The sequence below is a fragment of the Eumetopias jubatus genome, unplaced genomic scaffold (assembly GCF_037043125.1).
Source record: "Eumetopias jubatus isolate StellerSeaLion01/CBP00866 unplaced genomic scaffold, mEumJub1_p1.0 scaffold_4, whole genome shotgun sequence".
In the NCBI taxonomy this organism is placed as follows: domain Eukaryota; kingdom Metazoa; phylum Chordata; class Mammalia; order Carnivora; family Otariidae; genus Eumetopias; species Eumetopias jubatus.
The window spans coordinates 3,953,669-3,972,904 of NW_028274810.1; the positions used below are offsets into that span (position 1 = coordinate 3,953,669).

The 19,236-nt window shown below is 48.8% G+C and overlaps 2 protein-coding genes across 2 annotated transcripts; one reads left to right on the forward strand and one right to left on the reverse strand.

Annotated features, from left to right (window-relative positions):
- Window positions 1-1,949: 1,949 nt before the first annotated feature.
- On the reverse strand, window positions 1,950-12,306 carry POLR3GL (RNA polymerase III subunit GL). The gene is made up of 8 exons (XM_028088351.2): window positions 12,207-12,306; window positions 6,382-6,549; window positions 5,944-6,073; window positions 5,047-5,115; window positions 4,648-4,704; window positions 4,335-4,408; window positions 4,090-4,203; window positions 1,950-3,792 (listed from the first exon to the last, which is right to left on the reverse strand). Exons 2-8 carry the CDS (start codon window positions 6,505-6,507, stop codon window positions 3,706-3,708), a joined length of 657 nt encoding a protein of 218 aa, XP_027944152.1. The 5' UTR covers window positions 6,508-6,549; window positions 12,207-12,306; the 3' UTR covers window positions 1,950-3,705.
- A 2,926-nt stretch (window positions 12,307-15,232) lies between these two features.
- ANKRD34A (ankyrin repeat domain 34A) lies at window positions 15,233-16,726 on the forward strand. Its single transcript, XM_028088350.1, has one exon. The coding sequence runs from the start codon at window positions 15,233-15,235 to the stop codon at window positions 16,724-16,726; it is 1,494 nt and encodes a 497-aa protein (XP_027944151.1).
- The last annotated feature ends 2,510 nt before the right edge of the window (window positions 16,727-19,236 follow it).

The following is a 19,236-nucleotide window of genomic DNA, read 5'->3' on the forward strand; positions in this document are numbered from 1 at the left end:
AGAATGGGGAATAGTCCCAGACCCAAAGGTCATGGCCACATAGCCTCTCCCTGCATTGGTCAGGCCTGGGTCTGAGGAATCCTTGGACCTAAAAAAGGGTCTTAAAAGTCTTGGGCCTTAGCCTCTCAGGTCCTGCAGTTAGGGCTGGATCACCGTCTTCCCACTGAGTCCCATTAGGGTGGCCGGGGGAACCTCCCTTCCCTTTAGGATACAAAACAGCAAATTAAGTTCTGTTGGAGATAAAGCAAAGGCCTTTCTGAGGTGATCCTAGAACTTCTTATTTTCAGCTTTCTGGTCCCAAATGACCTTGAGGAGATAGTGAGGCTCAGCAAGGGAAAGGTCAACGGAGAAGGGGTTACCACTGGTCTGGCCAGATCAGCTAACTGGGCTATTCTTGTCTAGCTCAATTCTCTGTCCTCTGGCCAGACATGATATATGACGGGAGATGAAGAAGCACCCCCCCACCCCCCCACTAGCCCCTTCCTCAGTCAGCATCTAAACTGCTTGATGTGAGTCCTGACCTGCAGATTGTGACCTTGAACTCTGATGCAGGGGCTGTCACCTCTTTTGATAGTTGATAGAATTGCTGATCCTCCTGCTACCGGGGCTGAGGCAGTTTCTTGGAAAGGATTGGCTGCATGCCTGAGGTATCTTTAGCTTGCCCAAGCTGTAAATAGGTGGGGAAATCCAGAAGATGGAATGAGTTCAGCAAAAGCTGGGCACGTCCTGACCTTTGTTCTCAAAACCACTTAGTGGATCCACTGTGGGTGGATCAACGTAGGCTTGAAGGCTTCCTAGTGGATCTCTAATCCAAATTCCGTCTCAACTGAGGCTTGCAGACTTGTCATGATTTTCCCAAGGGCCCAAGGCTGTGGGGTGGTGAAATTCCGTAACCTGTAACTCCATAAACATATGCCCATAGCTAGTGCTTTGCTCAGTTGAGATAGCAGCCCTTCCCTTTGGCTCAGTTCTCAACCAGCCCCCGCCTACAGGCCACCCTTCCTTCCTTTCAAAGTTCAAACAGCAATAAAAATGAACTGAGGGAAATCATTGTCTCTTCCTCACTAAACCATGGGTGCCCTATCCACCCGATATCTGACCTTCCAATTGTCTTGGGTCTCCACTCCCAATCTTCTAAATAACATGTTGCATCCAGGTTTTCCATTCAGCTGTCCCTCAAACCACTTGAGTCCCTGTGAAGTTTGCAAGACCCCACTCTCAAGCTTCCTGCCCAAGGTGGGAGGGGACCAGAAGCTACAGATGGAACATATAGGGTAGGGAGGGGTAGGATTCTTGCCAGAGAGCAAGCTGTTCAACATAAGCAGGCCCTGGCAGGCAGGTAGCACAGGGCTGAGTGAGCACCGTGTGGGTCCTCTCTAAATGTTTGCAGACAGACCCTCAACCTCTAACCTCTCAGGTGGTCCTCCAGAGAAATAAGCAGTTGTGACTGGTTACTGGACCTTAGGCTTCAGCCTCAGCCTGCCTGATGGAACCTATGGAAAGTAGGGGAGAGGTCAATGGAAACAGTCTAACTCTGCCTGGAACTGTTCTGGAATCTGGGGAAGCTGCTAGATCCCGTGTCTCTGGCTTTGTTCAGCAAGGTCACCTGCCAAGAGCGGCAGGACGCCAGATAGGAAAGAATCCAAGAATCCAAGCATGGTCTGATCTTTCCAACGCTTTGTTTTTGAGGCAGTACAACTGAACCCAAGTGGTCATTCTAACCTTTGCCTTCCTTTCTCCCATTTCATGGGAAAAGATGTATGTATGTAGTGGTGGGAGCAGGAGTGTGTTCCAGTCCTCCTCTACTCTCTGTCTAGAATCTTCTTTGTTCCCACTCTTTTAAGGTCCCAGGGATTTGGGGGGATGGCTGTGCCCCCAACATAGACACAGATATAGTTGATCAGGTGAGGACTGGTATATGTTGGGGAGGGGGACAGGAGGCAAAAGGAGATTTTTCATTTGTTTCTTTTGCATTTTGTTTCTTGCTGATTTCTCCACAGCCACAATCACAGGCTAAAGTCTGACTACGGGAAACCCCAGTGACACGTCCCACAGCCCCTCCCCCACCGTTCCATGCACTTTACACTTTGGAAAGCTAGAAAAGGAATTACACCAATCACCACAAAGTGCTCAATAACTCTGGAATGTTCTCTTTCAATTCCTGCTTCCTACTCTGTTCTCTTGGCTGCCTCTACCTTAACACCTATTACCACAGCCAAACCAGGCTTTCAAGGTGCTTTCCCTCAATGAAGTCACAGTCCCTATTCATTTTTCACAATGGGGTCAGAAATAACTAACACGAGATTGCCAGTCTCTATCATCTGCTGCAGTATATGGAATTCAGTCTGCCTGCCTGAATGTGTTTGGAGAATTTCTTGAAGGTTCTCTTGCATCCCCGCTTCATGACTTCCAATGTTTTAGTAGGGTCGCTATGACAGCATCCCAGCTATCTGTGCCTGCCTCCTTATTCAGTCCCTATTCTGGACACGCAGCTCGCCCGTGACTGTTGCATGCCAAGTGGCTGGAACCAATCAGCTCATCGAGGGCTTCCTTGGAAGCCAATCAGAGCCTAGGGAAGTGACCTCACCCCAGGGAGAGCTGTGTGGGCGAGAAAGCATCTCTCAGAGCTGAGTGTCCCTAAGTCACTCCCCTCCTCCCCACCCTCCGTACTTCCTGTAAAGCAATACCGCCTACCCCCTCTACTCCAAGAAGGGAGTGAGAAAGGCTACCTAAATTCCACAAAGGAAGAACCAAAAGGGAAACTGCAACTCAGCCACCAAAGCAGTTTCTGGAAGTGGAGAATGGGGGTTACCCTTGCACAGACCTATCTTTCAATGTGGGGTCCCGGGGGGCCTGGAAGAGGGTGTGTGCTGAGGAACAATCAGCACCTCCTCCCTACTCCCTCCCTGCCCCTGGCTTTCTTGATTCTCTCTCACAAAAATAGCTGTAATCTTTCCTTGTAAACAAGGACAAGCTCAAGGTCAAGTGTGGGAAAGAGAGAGCCCGTGTCCTTGTGAACACATGTGAAAAGAGACAATCCATGTCCCGTGGCCTGAGGACCAGAGGCTCAGAAGCCAACCGGTCTTCAGGACATGGGCTGTTCTTCTCTACTCCTCACTCTGAGCAGCCTCATAGATGAGTTCCTGAATGTTCCCTGGCAGGGCTAGAACGGAAGCACGTGTCTCACCATTACAGTGGGAGGGAAGGGGTAAAGGACAGGAAGGCTGTAATCCCCAGTGTGTCACACTGGACTCTGATGGGTAAGGAAAGAATGGCTGAGCTAGGCACTCCCTTTCTTCCTCCAGGCCTCTCCCACCAGGCTTCGCCCTGCACAGAGAGGCAGATAAAAACATTTTATTTAAAAATATAAAGCTGGCCTTACTCCTCCAAACTGCACACACCCCCAATTATCTTTCACTGTACAAAAGTGGGCGGGGCTTATGTATAGCTCTCTGGGCTCTAACAGCACCAGTGTTTCTCTGACCCTTCTTTCTTTCTTTCATGCAATTAACATTGTATGTTAACATTGGTCCTTGGCCCTTTACGGGAGCTATCTGTCCTCACTGTCCATTTCTATCTCCAGGGCCAAACAGTTTATCTGGGCTCTAAGCAAATGATTTGCCTGCCCACAAAACCAAATAATAGGGACAGTTACTCTCTGTATCTTAAACCAAAAAAGATCCAAAGGTCCAGGGTGCTGCTTTGTCAGTATATAGCCTCATCCATATTGTCATCACTGTCACCCCCAAAGTCCTCTCCGTTGTCAAAATACGACATGATGTAATCAGTTTCCTGAAACAGAACAAAAAGAAATCAAAGTCAGGCTTGCTTTCGGCCTTGTCCTTTCTCCCGGTGTGTCAGGCCCCTCCCCTCCCCAGGAAACCATCCCAGGCCTGGGAAGTCCCTTTGGCTGCAGTTTGCTCTTGAGAAGAACCTAGGGACACGTGAAGTGGAGGGCATGATCCTCCAGGGCACATCTCCTTCGGCTCTCCAACCCTCTAGAGGGAACGTCCCTGGTGCACGGAGTTGAGACCCCCAGAGCTGATGAGGAAGAGACGGGAACTGAGGTTGGAAGGAGAGCCCTTTCACCTCTTCATGTTCTTCTTCATCATACTCCTCTTCTTCTTCCTCTTCCTTCTCTTCTTCTTCTTCTTTCTCCTCATCTTCCTCTGAAGTCACTTCTTCCTCCTTTTTCTCCAGGGTCTTATGCGGAGATGAATAGAAGGAAAAACTCAGACTCAGTTCAGAGAAGGGAAAGGATGAAGCACACATGGGCCTAAGGACAGGGCACGGGTCTGGGGTCCAGGTGGCCTCTGTGCACATTTCCTCCTTACCTCTAGTTTCTGTATTGTTTCTTCCTTATCTTCTGTGTTCTTAGGGGGCCTCTTGGGAATCAGGATGGTGGTCCCTGGTCAAGGAATCAAAAGGTGAACCATCAGAGAGCAAACTTCCTTATTAGCCTTCTACCCCACCCTCTCTCAGAGATGATGTTACTCTGCTGCCCTCATGTGGCCACCATGGCATCCAGCTACAATACTGCCTAGAGTGGGTAGGAACTGGGAGGGCAGGCAAGACCACCCACAGCCTCTGGCCCTCCAGCTGATGAAGGAAATCTCTCTTCTGCCTCCTTTTCCCAGATAGACTCACGTTCCTTTTGTAGCTTCCGCACTCGGATCTTTAGCTCCCGGGGTAAACGTCGCCAATCTGGGAACAGCGGGAACGTACAAGTCAGTAAGACCCTGTCTGGGGTCTCCTATGAATAATTGGTTTTAAAGGAGAGGTAAGAGACAGGATAATGGTGAGGAAGGAAGGGGTTGGGTCAAAGTCGCTTAGAACAAAACTGTGGCTTGGATGCCTCTAGGAAAGTGGGGCTATTTAATAGGTTTTCAGGGAGAGTCGGAGAGTGTTTTGGAGCACATCCAGGGCTCCAGTTTGTACATACTGAGTAGAGTGGAGGGAGGAACAGAGAAAGGTGGACGGATTGGTGGCTTGTGGCATCTCGAGGATTTAAAAAAAGGGCAGTCAATGAAAGGGCCCATCACCTACCAGGGTTCCAATCGATGGCATTGTCAATCGGCCCTGACATCTGATATTTGTCTGAGTAACGCTCCACATCTGAGGGGTCAGAGGCCAAGGGTCAAAGTTTTATCCTTTCAGAGCCCCGGAACAGGGTTGTTCCTGAGGGCCCAGCCTTCTCAATACTCAGGCATTGTCTGTTCCTTCACCCCAAACCCAGAACCCAGGGGGTCAGCTTCCGTGAGGACCGTGAACACTGTGCCACCCCAAATTTTTGTTTTTGTCATCTCCCTTAACCCAAAGGGTTAACCCACATTCAGAGGTAGTGTGGTACATTGGAAAGTATACTAAAGAGCAAGAGATCAGGGTTCAAGTCTTCCCTTTACTCTTTGTTAATGGGGCCACCAGGCAAGTCTTTCATCCCTCTGAGCTTCAGCTTCTAAGGCTTCAACTGGAAAGCACTGTTTGTCAATACACTCAAACACTGCACTTCCACACCAGCTGGTAACTATCCACTATCCCAGGCCTCCCAATGACTCCCCTTCTCTGGATCCTCTTGGTCTCCTTGGCCTCTCCAGAATCCTGCTAACCTTAGGAGGGCTTCTCAGACACCCAGCATCAGCCTCCCTTCTGATTGTTTGGTGCCTGTAATATCGGACCTGTTAACTATGTTGATATATCCCATTCAAACCTATGAAATGAGCACCGTGAGGCTTAACCTCTTACTATCTCCAGACTGTTGTGAGACTCAGAACAAACCACAGATACTAGACTGCATTTCAAAGGCGGGGGTAATTGTTATGATCTCCCCAGCTAGACAGTGAGCTTCCTGCGCCTCTCCTGGCCTCTCGGGCCCCCAGTGGTGCCGTGTACAGGGCACTACTCATGGAAAGGCGCTCAGAACATGATGCTCGCATTCCAACTGACCTCTCTTGGGGACAGCTGGCCGGATGAAGTAAGGGAGCTGCCTCATGGCCCCTCGTAGCTCCTGCTTCAGCGCCAGGACATACTCCCCTTCCTCTCCTGAGGGCAGGGGCACTGGGCGGAACTCCAAGGGCTAAGAAAGTGGGGCAGTGGTCAGTCCAGGGGAAAAAAAAAACACTAGAGTACAAACCTAGAAGGGTCTCTCCCCCCAATTCAATCCAATGCTCCCACTGACCAGAGGGCCAAAGAAAAATGGGGGGAGCAATACAGCATTTGGAAAGCTGGGGAGCTGGGAGTGTAAGAAACTACTTTGCCTGGAAAATATCCCATGAGTTGGAAGCACAGAGACAGGCAGGGGCAAGATGAGTGTTATGGTGGCCCACGAGGAATCCAGGATCACATACTGTGAGCCAGGGACACACAAGGGGGACAGACACTCACAGGGAAGAGTGGAGAAGGCTGCAGGGTGGGTGGGGGCAGAGCATCCCCCTTCCCAATGCCCACAGCCTCCATGTTGAAGGTCAGCTGGCCCCGGCCACGACCCCGGCCCCCACCCCGACTGGCCATGGTGGAGGGGGCCTGGGTATTCAGTGATCCAGTGAGAAAAACCTGATAAAGACAAAAACAAAAAGAAAAGTATAGTAGAACGATGGGAAGCCAGAGAGGTACAAGGCACTCAATCTTTTCTCCTTAGGACCCAAACAGCCAGTGTAATCCAACAAATTTTGATGGGGAAGGCATTGTACCAGGCAGGGTATTTCTGGAAATACAGACATGGATGAGACACATCCTGTCCCAACAGGACAGATAACTGCAGCATAGTGTAACTGTAGAACAAAAGGGAAAGTGGGGGTGCCTGAGTGGCTCAGTGGGTTAAGCGTCCGACTTTTGATTTCGGCTCAGGTCATGATCGCAGGGTCATGATCTCAGGGTCGGGAGATGGAGCCCCGGCATTGGCTCTATGCTCAGTGGGGAGTCTGCTTGGATTCTCTTTCTCCCTCTGGCCCCCCTCACTCTCTCTCTTTCTCAAATAAATTTAAGACGGGGGGGGGAGGGGGAGAGTGATTAGACCCTTGGATAAAACTTCCCTCCCTCCCCAGATAATGTGGTATTTGTCAGCATCTGCATTATCTCCACAGAATCTCTGAATTCTTTCTCTCCCTGACTTTCCACACCCAACCAGGCCCCAGGGCAATCCAATGCAATGACTTTCAGCAAAACATTCACTAAGCATCTACTATGGAAAAGGTAGTGTGCCAGGCACTGTGGGGGCACAGGGATAAGTCATTAGTCTCACTGTCAGTGGTGGGAGGTAGGAGTGAGGAGAACCATTACAATCAATTTATTTTTTTTTTTTTAAATGCAGCTTAGAAGCATGGAATCTTAGAACTGGAAGGGCTGATAGAATTACCTAGTCTAAATTCCCTCCCAATGCATGTTATTAGTCATTTAAATTCCAGTGGCATTTCCTGGAGAGAGGGTGTCCATTCTCTCCCAAGGCAGCCCATCCCATAGTGATCAACTCTGACGAACTGAGAGTTCCTTCTGCTACTGAACTGAACTTTGCTTCTTGTCATCAATCTGAAGGGGCCAGTCAGAGGCAGATAGGATGGAGGATAAAGTTATCAAATGAAAATGAAACTTGCAAGAAATGATATTCCAGTGACAAAGAGCACATCTAGCACCCAGATCTTGGTTTCTAATACCATTTTCCAACAAAAGGAACCAGGGCTTCTTGGAGAAATGGCTGGTTCTAGGGCTGGGGCAGGAAATATATAATGTGAGCTGGAAGCATCTTCTAGTGCCAGAAAGCAAAGAAGCACTCAAAACAACAACACACACACATAAATTGGTGGGGCTATGTCAAAAGGGCATTAAGAGTCAACCGAAAGAGCTCCCAATGGCCAAAACTGGAAGAATTTGAGCAATAAAATAAAGTAGTATTAACTCCATAGTATAAAACAAGTATCCATGAGTCCACACTGATATAAATAAATGATTAAATAAGTTAATACATGGGGGGAAGACAAACCTCTCATGTAGAATTCCAAATAAATTATGTAGACTCCACCCTGAAGAGGGGGAGTATAACTTTCCACTCCCTAAGTGTGGGCGATATATAGGGAATTTTGTCTAATTCAACTTAGGAAAGGGGAGAGTAACTCTACAGTGGAGAACCTGGACAAACACTACCTCAGTCTGGTGACCAAGGTCAACATCAACAATATTAAATTACATTGCTAGTAAGGGTACGTACCCTAAATAAGATGTGAGAAGGGAGAAAGCTAGGAAGACTGCGATGGTGAAAGGAAGCTTGATGAATCACAAGGTCTCAAGTTTGGCAGAGCGCTCAGAAATCATGTATTCATTCATTCAACAAATAATTATTGAGCATTTACTATATGCCACACACTATGCTAGACAACGGGGATTATAGTGAATCCTCTACTTTAGACATGCGTCCTTCCTCTGATAAACTGTATTTAGTAAATTGTTATACAGTTTCTATTTACACATCTTTACTAAGAGGACTCCCTATCTTCACTTTGCAAGTTATTCCATTTTGGGATATTTGCTCTTCAATTAATATCCAACAAATACTCTAAACAAGAAATATATGGCTCAACAAAATGCCCTAGCTGGTGAAAAAAAAAAGATTTAGAAATATGTATAAGGTCATCTATTTTGTCAGACACACACATACACATTGTTTTATATGCACATACACATTTATGATGAAAAAAAAAAGTTGTTCTTGAAGGATACACACCGAAAATTAATGTTGGCTAATTTGAGGTGATGGGATTTGTGTGGTTTGGGGGGGGTGGTTATGGGTATTTTAAAGTTTGTTTTCTATACTGAATAGGTATTGCTTTTTTATTAAGAGAAAAATAATAATTGAAAAATTAAAAATATAGCAACAGAATAGTAGATGAGATTAATAATATGTAGCAGGAAGGAGAGGGTAGAGTATGTGTGTCTGAGGAATTTGGAAAGTTTAAGATTCAACAAAAAATGTGAGGAAAAAATGGCTGTTAGTTAACAGATTAAACTGTGATCTGATTGAAAGAACATATTAGGGGAGAAAGGATGTCTCATGGACACTAGAGAAGGAGAAAGAATTTGTGAGCATGTCTTCAGGCCCTTTCAAGGGAAAGGACACGCGAACCTACTGGTTTAGGTAGTCCTGACAGACACAGTTCTAGTAGTGGGGATGGGAGCTGGTTTGATCGCAAGGCAGTAAGGAGTCAAGAAAAGGTTGTAAGCTTTGAGGTTAGACAAATCGAACTCCACTTCCAGACACTAACCAAGTAACCCCCAAGGATATGGGGTAAAAGGAAGACAAAATTTTATTTAATTGAGGCAATAAACTGGTGGTTGGAAACTATAAACCATCCATTTCTACCCAACTCAGGTCAGGAATCTACGGTGTGTCTCTTCTTTTGAAGATTGTGATTGAGTCTAAATTCTTGAGGATATGTAGGGCCTCCCACAATCTGGTCCCAAACTGCCTTTCCTTATCGTCAATCTTCCCTAGAGCTCATCCTTGTACTCTCCTTCCCCCAAACAACATCTCAGATACCTGATACTCGCTCTAGTAACTGTATTGTGGTAGAAATTATTAAGAAGCCAGTTTCAACAAAACACACAGAAAAACCATTACATCAAATTTCAGAAAGGCAGTACATGTAGTGGTTAAGAACGTGGATTTGAGGGCGCCTGGGTGGCTCAGTTGGTTAAGCGACTGCCCTCGGCTCAGGTCATGATCCTGGAGTCCCGGGATCGAGTCCCACATCGGGCTCCCTGCTCAGCAGGGAGTCTGCTTCTCCCTCTGACCCTCTTCCCTCTCGTGCTCTCTATCTCTCATTCTCTCTCTCTCAAATAAGTAAATAAAATCTTTAAAAAAAAAAAAGAACGTGGATTTGAATTCCAGTTCTGTCATTTCCTAGCTACACAACTTTCAGCAATTAATTTAATATCTCTAAACCTGTTTCCTCATCTATAAATGGGAATAATAATAATAAAAAACCATCTTAATTCATTCAACAAATATTTACTGAGTGCTTGTTATATGCCATGAGAACTCATGGAAATTCAAATGAAAAAAAAATCATACCAATAGAATAACTGTGCAAAGGACATGAATAGGCAATTGACAAAAGAATGATTAGTAAAACCAGTCTTCACTTATCAAATTGACAAAGACTTAAAAAATAATCAGACTGCCAGTTTTGTTCTGTTTTGTTTTTTTGAGATGGGCACTCTCATACCTCATTGGAAGGATTGTGTTTATACACAGTCTGTCAGGGGAGCAATTTGGCCACTTGAATCAACAGCCTCTTAAATCGTCATACCCTTAATCCAATAATCCTACTTTAAAAAAATCTATCCTGAAGAAATAGTCAGATATGTAAGTACAAGGATGGTCATCATAGAGCTATCCATGGTAGCTAAACTTCTGAAACAACCTAAATGGTCCAACGAAGAATGAATGGTCAAAAACAATCAAATGTCCATTTTTGACCATTATGTAGAAAGAAAAATGACTTCAAATAATACTTAAAAGCAAAAAAAAAATGTTCACAATATAAAGTGGAGGGAAACATGATATAAAATTGCATTTGTTGTATAGCCTGATTTACATAATATACACATACACATATATACGTATATATGCAGAAAAGAAATTGAAAGGATAAGTATTAAAGTAACCTGGGTGGCTCAGTCGTTGGGCATCTGCCTTCTGCTCAGGTCGTGATCCCAGGGTCCTGGGATGGGGCCCCGCATCGGGCTCCCTGCTCTGTGGGAAGCCTGCTTCTCCCTCTCCCACTCCCCCTGCTTGGGTTCCCTCTCTCACTGTGTCTCTATCTGTCAAATAAGTAAATAAAATCTTTAAAAAAAAAAGTAAAGTAATAATAATGGTCATCACTAGATCATGGTCATGAAATAATAAGCATTTTGATTTATACCTTTATGTGTTTCCAAATTTTCTAGAATAAATGTATATTACTTCTTTAATCAGAAGCCAAAACAGATGGTTTTATTTTTAAGAATGCTACTGGAATTCAAATCCATGTTCCTAACCAGGACAGCTCCCCCTTTTTTACAATGAAAGTGAGGAATGCATTTCGTTGAGCTATATATTTGTTTAGAATATTTGTTGGATATTAATTGAAGAACAAAGATCCAAAAATGCAATGACCTGCAAAGTGAGATAGGGAGTCCTCTTTAAAATAGAAGCTGGATAACAATTTACTAAATACAGTTTATCAGAGGAAGGATGCATGTCTAAAGTAGAGGATTCACTATGATTCCCATTGTCTAGCTTATGTCTGGCATATAGTAGGTGCTCAATAAATATCTGTTGAATGAATGAATGAATGAATACATGATTTCTGAGGGCTCTTCCAAACCTGAGACCTTATGATTCATCAAGTCTCCCCTTACCATCCCAGTCCTCCTAGCTTTCTCCCCTCTTGACTGTGGGAGCAATTATATTACAAACCACTAATTTAAGAGATCTTAGTTAGATATTGTATTGTATTGTAATTTGTCTTTTATTAATTGTTCCCCAAATATGTTAGGAGTTTAAATTCTGCCTTCCCAATCAATTCTATTCAATTAACCTTTATTGGGCACTTCATATTAAGTACAAGAACATGCCTACAAAACCTTATATTCTCAGAAGAAGAGAAACATTAGAGAGCGCACTAAGGGCTGTAATGGAGAGGTATGCATAAAATACTATCGTCAGACTGGGGAACGGTTAATTCTGAAAAAAAAAAAGAAAGAAAAGAAAAGAAAAGAAAAGAAAAGAAAAGAAAGAAAGAAAGAAAGAAAGAAAGAAAGAAAGAAAGAAAGAAAGAAAGAAAGAAAAAGAAGAAAAAGATAGTCCAGGAAAGCTACAGGTAGGAGGTAATATTTCAGCTAAGTCCTGATAGATAACAGGAGTTTGTCAGACTCAGACAAGGGAATAATACGAATAGATTCGGGGGAAGCTGATGCCATAGCAAAGAGTCAGAGATACAAGAGTGCTTTAACGTCTCTCCCCTATGCACGAAAGAAAACTGCAGTTCTCTCGTATACAATCAGTACAGCAATGGGAGCCCTGAGGAGAAAGGGAAAGAAGAGTAGGAAACCAGAGAGGGCTAGATCCAACAGGCTGCCGGAAAGCGTTGTCTATCTATCTCGCAGCTCGGCCCTGGCGAGCTAGTTCGGGAGTTGTGGGACAGAACCAGGTCAGAGCCACCAGGACGGAGCCTTACCTGCTGCCCCTCCCCGGCGCGGAGCTCATGTCGCAGCCAACTTGAAATTTGCTGGTCTTCCTCTAGCTGCTGGCGCTGTAGGTCCGCCTCTTAGAGCTCCCCATTGGTGAGTTCTCCCGGCCAATCTAGGAGAAGAAGAGGAGGGAGATCCGCCCACTTGAAGCCGAGGAGAGGTAGGGAGGGGGAGAGTCAGCCGGAACCCAGGCTCGGGAAGCCCCGCGCGGCGCGAAGGGAGATGGGGTTGGAAAATCAATCAGGGGTCGGTTATTTCCGACCTTATCTCAGATGGGGGAGCTCCTGGCTAGCGAGAGTCCACAGAGGGAACCTGACACTTAGATCTCACCGAGGGACTCTGTTGAGGAAGCTCCCACAGATAAATGAAAGTGTTGTTCGTTAGGGATGAGTCTTTTTGGGACTTGGGCTTCCCAGCCTGGCCCCTCCATTACTCCAACCTTCCCTCTAGTCCTACACTGCTTCCCTCCAGCACCACCAATGAATACTTCTTTTCTATTTTCTTCCCCATCCCACCCCCCAAGTGTTGCTGCCATGTCTGTGAGATGGGAGGAAAGTTTGAGGAAGGAAGGATTAGGAATCAGAGAACCAGAGTTGGGGAGGCAGGACAGAAGCCCAGTGTTTCCTGCATTTTCTATTGCCTTCCAGCTCCTTCTAGCCCTTGGTGAAGGGGGGCACGGTGGCGAGGGTGAATGGGGGGCAGTGGTGGAGAGGAATCCTACTTTCATACACACACACCCCACAAAAACAACCCCAGAAATAGAGGGAAAGAATAATTCAGAGTGGTGACAAAACCTAGGAGTTAGTCAGGAAGACTATCCCACATGTCAGAGAAAATGGCCCTGGGAGTGAAGCCTCTGGACGTGGAAGGCTGCAGGTGTAGTGGCAAGACCCGCAGTCTTTGGAATAGGATAGAAACAGAGCTGTGAGGCTTTGGAGAACTTGCTTAACTTTATTAAGTCTCAGTTTCTTCATCTATATCAAGGAGATTCCTACCTTACAGCATTGTTCTGAGGATTTGAAATAACGTATGTGAAGTACTTAGCATATAGTTGGTGTCCAACAAATGGTAGCTAGTAAAAATGGGTAGGTTCTCTGCAATATTTCTCCCCCTCCTTCTCCAGAAACGTTATTTTTGGTATCTTGTGTCTGGTGGCTTCCAGTCTGAATTATCTCAGGTGAGTTTTCCAAATCCTTGGGATTTTTTCCCCTCATCTTCCACTTCCCCTCATGCCTTCCAGCTGGACACAAACTCCTTCCTAAAATATGCAGATGGAAGCTATGGTAACCATGGAGACAGGGCAGGTGGCAAGGAGAGGCAGAGACAGGCAGCAGAGAGACCCATTATGATTGCGACAGATAGGCAGAGAGAATACTTAGGGAGCGATTGGACAGAGACCTTCAACAACGTGGAAAAATAATGAGTCTAAGCAAGACTGAGTGTCAAGAGATGCAATGAGAAAGGGATGTGTTACAAGGTTCGCTCTTCTCTCTGCCCCTTTTCTCTCTCCCTCTCCCCCTCCAAGAATATGGGGAGGAAGGCATCTGGGAATGCCACCTGGTGTAGCTAAAAATGACCCAGTATATCCACTCTCCTCATACTTATCTGAGGTCTGTACAAGGGATCTGAGGTTCAAGTTTATCTGTGCTGTGTGTTCCGTTTGGGCGGAGATGGAGTGAGGATGTACCGCTGCGTCTGGCTCCAGCTCTCCCTGACATGTAGACTACAAGGAGGCAGCCAGATCTCTTGCTCTCTCTGCGCAGTATGGACTCCGGCTGTGGATCCCAATCTCCTCTCTCCACCCCTCTGCACAGTGTGCCATGTGCTGTGTGTGGCAGGTCAGATCTGGCGCCCAGAGGCGCATAAACACATCTAGCGCGGAGAACGGGGTTCTGCTCAACGAAGAATTGGGATGGTCCCAGTCTGGGTCGCGGAGGAGTCTCCTAAGAAACATTTAGGTTTGTTGGGGCTGAGGGGAGGTCGGCTAAGCAAGAGAAGTCAGGATTGGAGCCTCTAGGTTTTGAGGCTTTATGTGTGCATGGGTGGGGGAACAGTTTGGTGCCCGACGCCCCCACCCGCAGAGACTAGGCTATAAATAGCAAGGCAGAGCTCCGCCCCCCGCCCCCCCCCCCCCAGCTTCTCTCCTCCGGAGCCGGCGCCTTGCCCGGGGCGCACCGGGAGGAGGGACCAGGATCCGGTGCCCGGGCGCAGATACTGACACCAAGGGAATCCGGGTGCCCCTCCCCACGCCATGTGGGCCCCCGGGAACCCAGCTCCGCCACCTAGGCTGCCCCATGGCCCTGGCCTCAGTTCTGGCCCGGCGGAGATCCTGCGGACATTCAGGTATCTATTTAGGCGCACAGCCTGGGAGGGAAAGAGCAAGGAGTGATGGGGAACATAGCAGGGGCAAAAGAAACCCCCAATTCTCCCCCCACCCGTTTTAGGTCCCAAATGCAAGCTGCTTCCCTCCCCCCACTCAATATTTGGGGCTGTGGCAACCTAAAAGAGGTTAGGAATGGGAATTATGTGTGTGAATGTATGGGTGCATGTGTGTGGGTGGGTGGCGTTCAGCATCCTAGAAAGGGGTATTCCAAGTGTGGATAAGAAAAGGGGGATGCTGGAAAGGTCTGATAAGCCGTGGGGTGAGGGTGGGGGTGCGGTATTCCTGCGCGTGCACGTACGCATTTGCACGCGCGCTCGTCCTTCAATGCGGGTGCACCCTTCCCACCTCCTCAGGCATGCGCTGGGGGGAGGGGGCGGCTCAAAGGCATGAGTTAGAGGAAGGACTGTGTGCCGTGCCGTGCCATGCCGTGGAGATCTCCCCACGCCGTCTCCCTCCACCGGTGCCTCAGTTTCCCTGCCTGAATCCGTCAATAAGATCTCTCTCTTTCTCGCAGGGATTGGCTTCGCCACTGAGCCCTCAGGCCTCCGCCAGCCACCACCCCCACGCCCCTAGACATCCTCGGCGGGCCCCAGTCCCGGCTCCATTGGTGCTCTCGCCCCTGCCGCAGCTATGCTGCACACCGAGGGCCACGCTCTTCTTCGGGCCGTGGGTCAGGGTAAGCTACGCTTGGCCCGTTTGCTTCTGGAGGGAGGCGCCTACGTGAATGAGGGTGATGCCCAGGGGGAGACTGCGCTAATGGCGGCCTGTCGGGCCCGTTACGACGACCCCCAGAACAAGGCGCGCATGGTACGCTACCTCCTGGAGCAAGGCGCGGACCCTAACATCGCAGACCGCCTGGGGCGCACCGCGCTGATGCACGCCTGCGCCGGGGGTGGGGGCGCCGCCGTGGCCTCGCTGCTACTTGCTCACGGTGCAGACCCCTCAGTGCGCGATCACGCGGGCGCCTCGGCGCTTGTCCACGCCCTGGACCGTGGGGACCGCGAGACCCTTGCCACGCTGCTGGACGCCTGTAAGGCCAAGGGCACGGAGGTCATCATCATCACCACCGACACCTCGCCCTCGGGAACCAAGAAGACTCGGCAGTATCTCAATTCCCCACCGTCCCCGGGGGTGGAGGACCCTGCTCCCGCTCCTCCCAGCCCCGGGGTCTGCACGTCGCCTTCCGAAATCCAACTGCAGGCTGCAGGAGGAGGAGCAGGACGGGGATCCCTATCCCCTCGCGCTCAGGAAGAAGAGGAGAAGCGGGACGTATTCGAATTTCCTCTTCCTAAGCCCCCTGATGACCCCTCCCCTTCTGAGCCGCTCCCCAAACCACCCCGTCACCCTCCAAAACCACTCAAAAGGCTCAACTCCGAGCCCTGGGGCCTCGTGGCTCCTCCTCAACCGGTCCCACCCGCGGAAGGGAGGCCGGGGATCGAGCGCCTGACCGCGGAATTCAACGGCCTGACTCTGACCGGTCGACCCCGTCTTTCCAGACGTCACAGCACGGAAGGTCCGGAGGATCCGCCCCCGTGGGCGGAGAAAGTGACGGGTGGGGGTTCTCTCTCTCGCCGAAACACTGCGCCAGAAGCTCAGGAGTCTGGTGCCCCTTCAGGTCTGAGGCAGAAACTGAGCCGCATGGAGTCGGTGGAGCTCGATACCCCCGGAAATATTTGCCCCGACTCGCCGGAGTGCAGCCGCTTGTCCCTGGAGCGCCGGCGATACAGCGCCTCCCCGCTGACCCTCCCTCCAGCCGGCTCGGCTCCCTCCCCGCGCCAGTCCCAGGAGAGTCTGCCAGGGGCTGTATCTCCGCTGAGCGGACGGAGGCGGAGTCCCGGGCTGCTGGAGCGGAGGGGCTCGGGGACGTTGCTCCTGGACCACATCGCGCAAACGCGGCCGGGTTTCCTGCCTCCACTCAACGTCAGCCCCCACCCTCCCATCCCCGACATTCGCCCCCAACCCGGAGGTCGGGCGCCTTCGCTGCCCGCCCCTCCGCAGGCGGGCGCGCCAGGCTCTCCCAGGACCAAGCGCAAGTTGGTGAGGCGCCACTCCATGCAGACTGAGCAGATCCGCCTGCTAGGGGGCTTCCAGAGTCTAGGCGGGCCAGGGGAGCCAGGGCGCTGAGAGGAGTGAGAGGAACCAAGGAGGGTGGGGATCAGGACCTTGATGGGACAGGTGGGAGAACCAGCTCACACACACACCACGGACATCGGGGTCTTTTGCCTGTGCTCTTGGGCACCGTGCACGCACACATGGGTAAAAAAGTGTCCACAAGCACAGTACTCTTATTCGCAGGGAAGGGTAAGTACTCTCTCTACTGGGCATATAGACACGTGCATTCATGTCCTGGTCACTTCACATGCATATGGGAATACTTGTGTACCCATCCATAGGAATGGCACACACAGGGCCACTTGTGCTAGGGCCCCAAGTGGGTCCCAAAGTCACTTGCATTTGTTCAGAAGCCGTAGGGAACCCCTACTTATGGATAGTCTCCAATCTCTTTGCCCTTTTGCAGAAGCAATCCCCTGCTTTCCATGTATGCCCTGCAACACAGCCCGTTCACGACTTTGCACACTCTGCCCTCTTCCTGGATATCCCAACCCGTTGTGTAGGTCTTGCTTCTCTCTCCAGGCCTGGCTCCTTGTTCACACCGTGCTTCCAGCCCTAACCACTTTTCAGGATATCTTCTTCACCCTCCTTGGGGTTTTCCTGCAGCAACCCTCAGCTTCAGTTCTGCTGCTGCCCTTCCTGCTCTCAGCTTTACTTCTCAACTTCCTGCTTTTTATTCCCACCTTGTTCCCCCAACCAATACAGGAGGTTGTCTCATTTTCCCAGGGAGTGGGTCATGGGCTCTATGCTGCTCTTCTGTCTGTCTGAGCTTATGAACACCCCCCACAGGTAGAAGTGGGGAGTAACCCTAAATCACTCCTCTCTCCACTTGGCAAATCAAATAAATGTGTTCAGAAGCCTCTGTTTTGTCACTTCTGCCTGAGGGTGTGGGGTACGGGGAATGCGGAATGGGGAGGGAGGACGATGCTCACTAGAGCTCTAATGATCTAGGGGATGCTTAGAGGTTCCAGTCACCTTCTTTGCAGGAGACCAACTGACCAGCTGTGGTTGCAGAAGAAAAGACAAGTGTCCTGTGTCCTGAAGGTCTTAAGGCATTTGACAGGCTTTCATTCGCTCAGTCTCCCCTATGTCCATCCTCAAATTCTTTAACTTAAGATTTCTACGAAAGTACCTCCTACAAAAATTACCTCGGTCCACTATCAACAAATAGATCTCAGTAGATTGACTGCCCCTCTTTCAAGCTTCTTATTTTGTGACCATTCCCGGTTATTCCTTGGGGTTCTAATTTTCATCTCACCAGGTGCATTTCATCCATTTTTTTCTACTTTTTTTCTACTTTCTACTTTTCTACTTTCTACTTTTTAAAAAAGTTTTTATTTATGTAATCTCTACACACAAAGTGAGGCCCGAACTCACAACCCCGAGATCACGAGTAACATGCTTTTCTGACTGAGCCAGCCAGCTGCCCCCATTTTTTTCTACTTCTGACTTTTATTTCCCCATCCTGAGCCACGGCACAGTGGGGAGAGAGAGAGAGAGAGAGAGAGAGAGAGAGAGAGAAGTAGTATAACTTCACCTAGGTAAGAATGGCATGATGGTCAACTGACAAAGGACGTGTCGTGCGTATCTGTGTGCATATGTGTGTGTAAGAGTAATCGGAGGAACCCAGCCTGACAGGTTATGAACAGGATAACTGTCTTAATCTGCCCCCTAGACTTCTCAGTTTTCTGGTTTCTGCATATATTCTAGTACTTTCTCACTCTAACGGGAGGTAAGGGAGCAGCCCATTCCACTCTTTCTCACGGTTTCCCCCAACTTAGAATAGGTAAAATCAGAAAATTACCTAACGATGCATGGTATAACGAAAAGATCACAATATTGGGAATCAGAAGGCCTATGTCTGAACCCCTCTTTGCCATCTCCTAGCTTTAATTTTGGGCAATTTATCCAGCCTCTCTGAGTGGCCATTTCCTTATCTGTAAAATAATAAAATCTAGTTAGTCATTGTGATTATTAAATAAGACAATGCACTAAAGTACATTGCGCAGTGTCTGACATCTAGTAAGTGTATGCTCATGAAATGTATTCTTTCCTGGTTTTAGCTCCACCGCGCATTGCATGTGATCTTGGACAAGTCACATAACTTATCTGTTTCCTCATCTACATCTATAAAACGAAGGCGTCGGACAAATGATCCCTAAGTATCCTCTTACAACTGTCCACAATTCTCCTCAGCCTGGCATCCAGGCCTTCCGCCCGCCGTTCCTCCCCCCTCCACACACATACAAGCTTCGTTCCAGGAGTCTGCCTTGCTTTCCAATACTCCCCACAGGACTCCCAAAAAAGCGCCCAAGCTAAGCTTCTCCCTTATAAAGAATATCGCTTTTTCTCTTTGCAATTGGTTGTCCAGAACCTCCGCCCTCCTCAGTATTTTGCCTATGGCGGAGCTGGACCCCTCCAGCTCCCGCCCAGTCTCTGGTGATTGGCATAGGACCTGGCTCGTCCCCGCCCCCGCTTGACTGACGGCTGCGCTCCAGCACCGCCTCAGTCCCTGGGCGCTC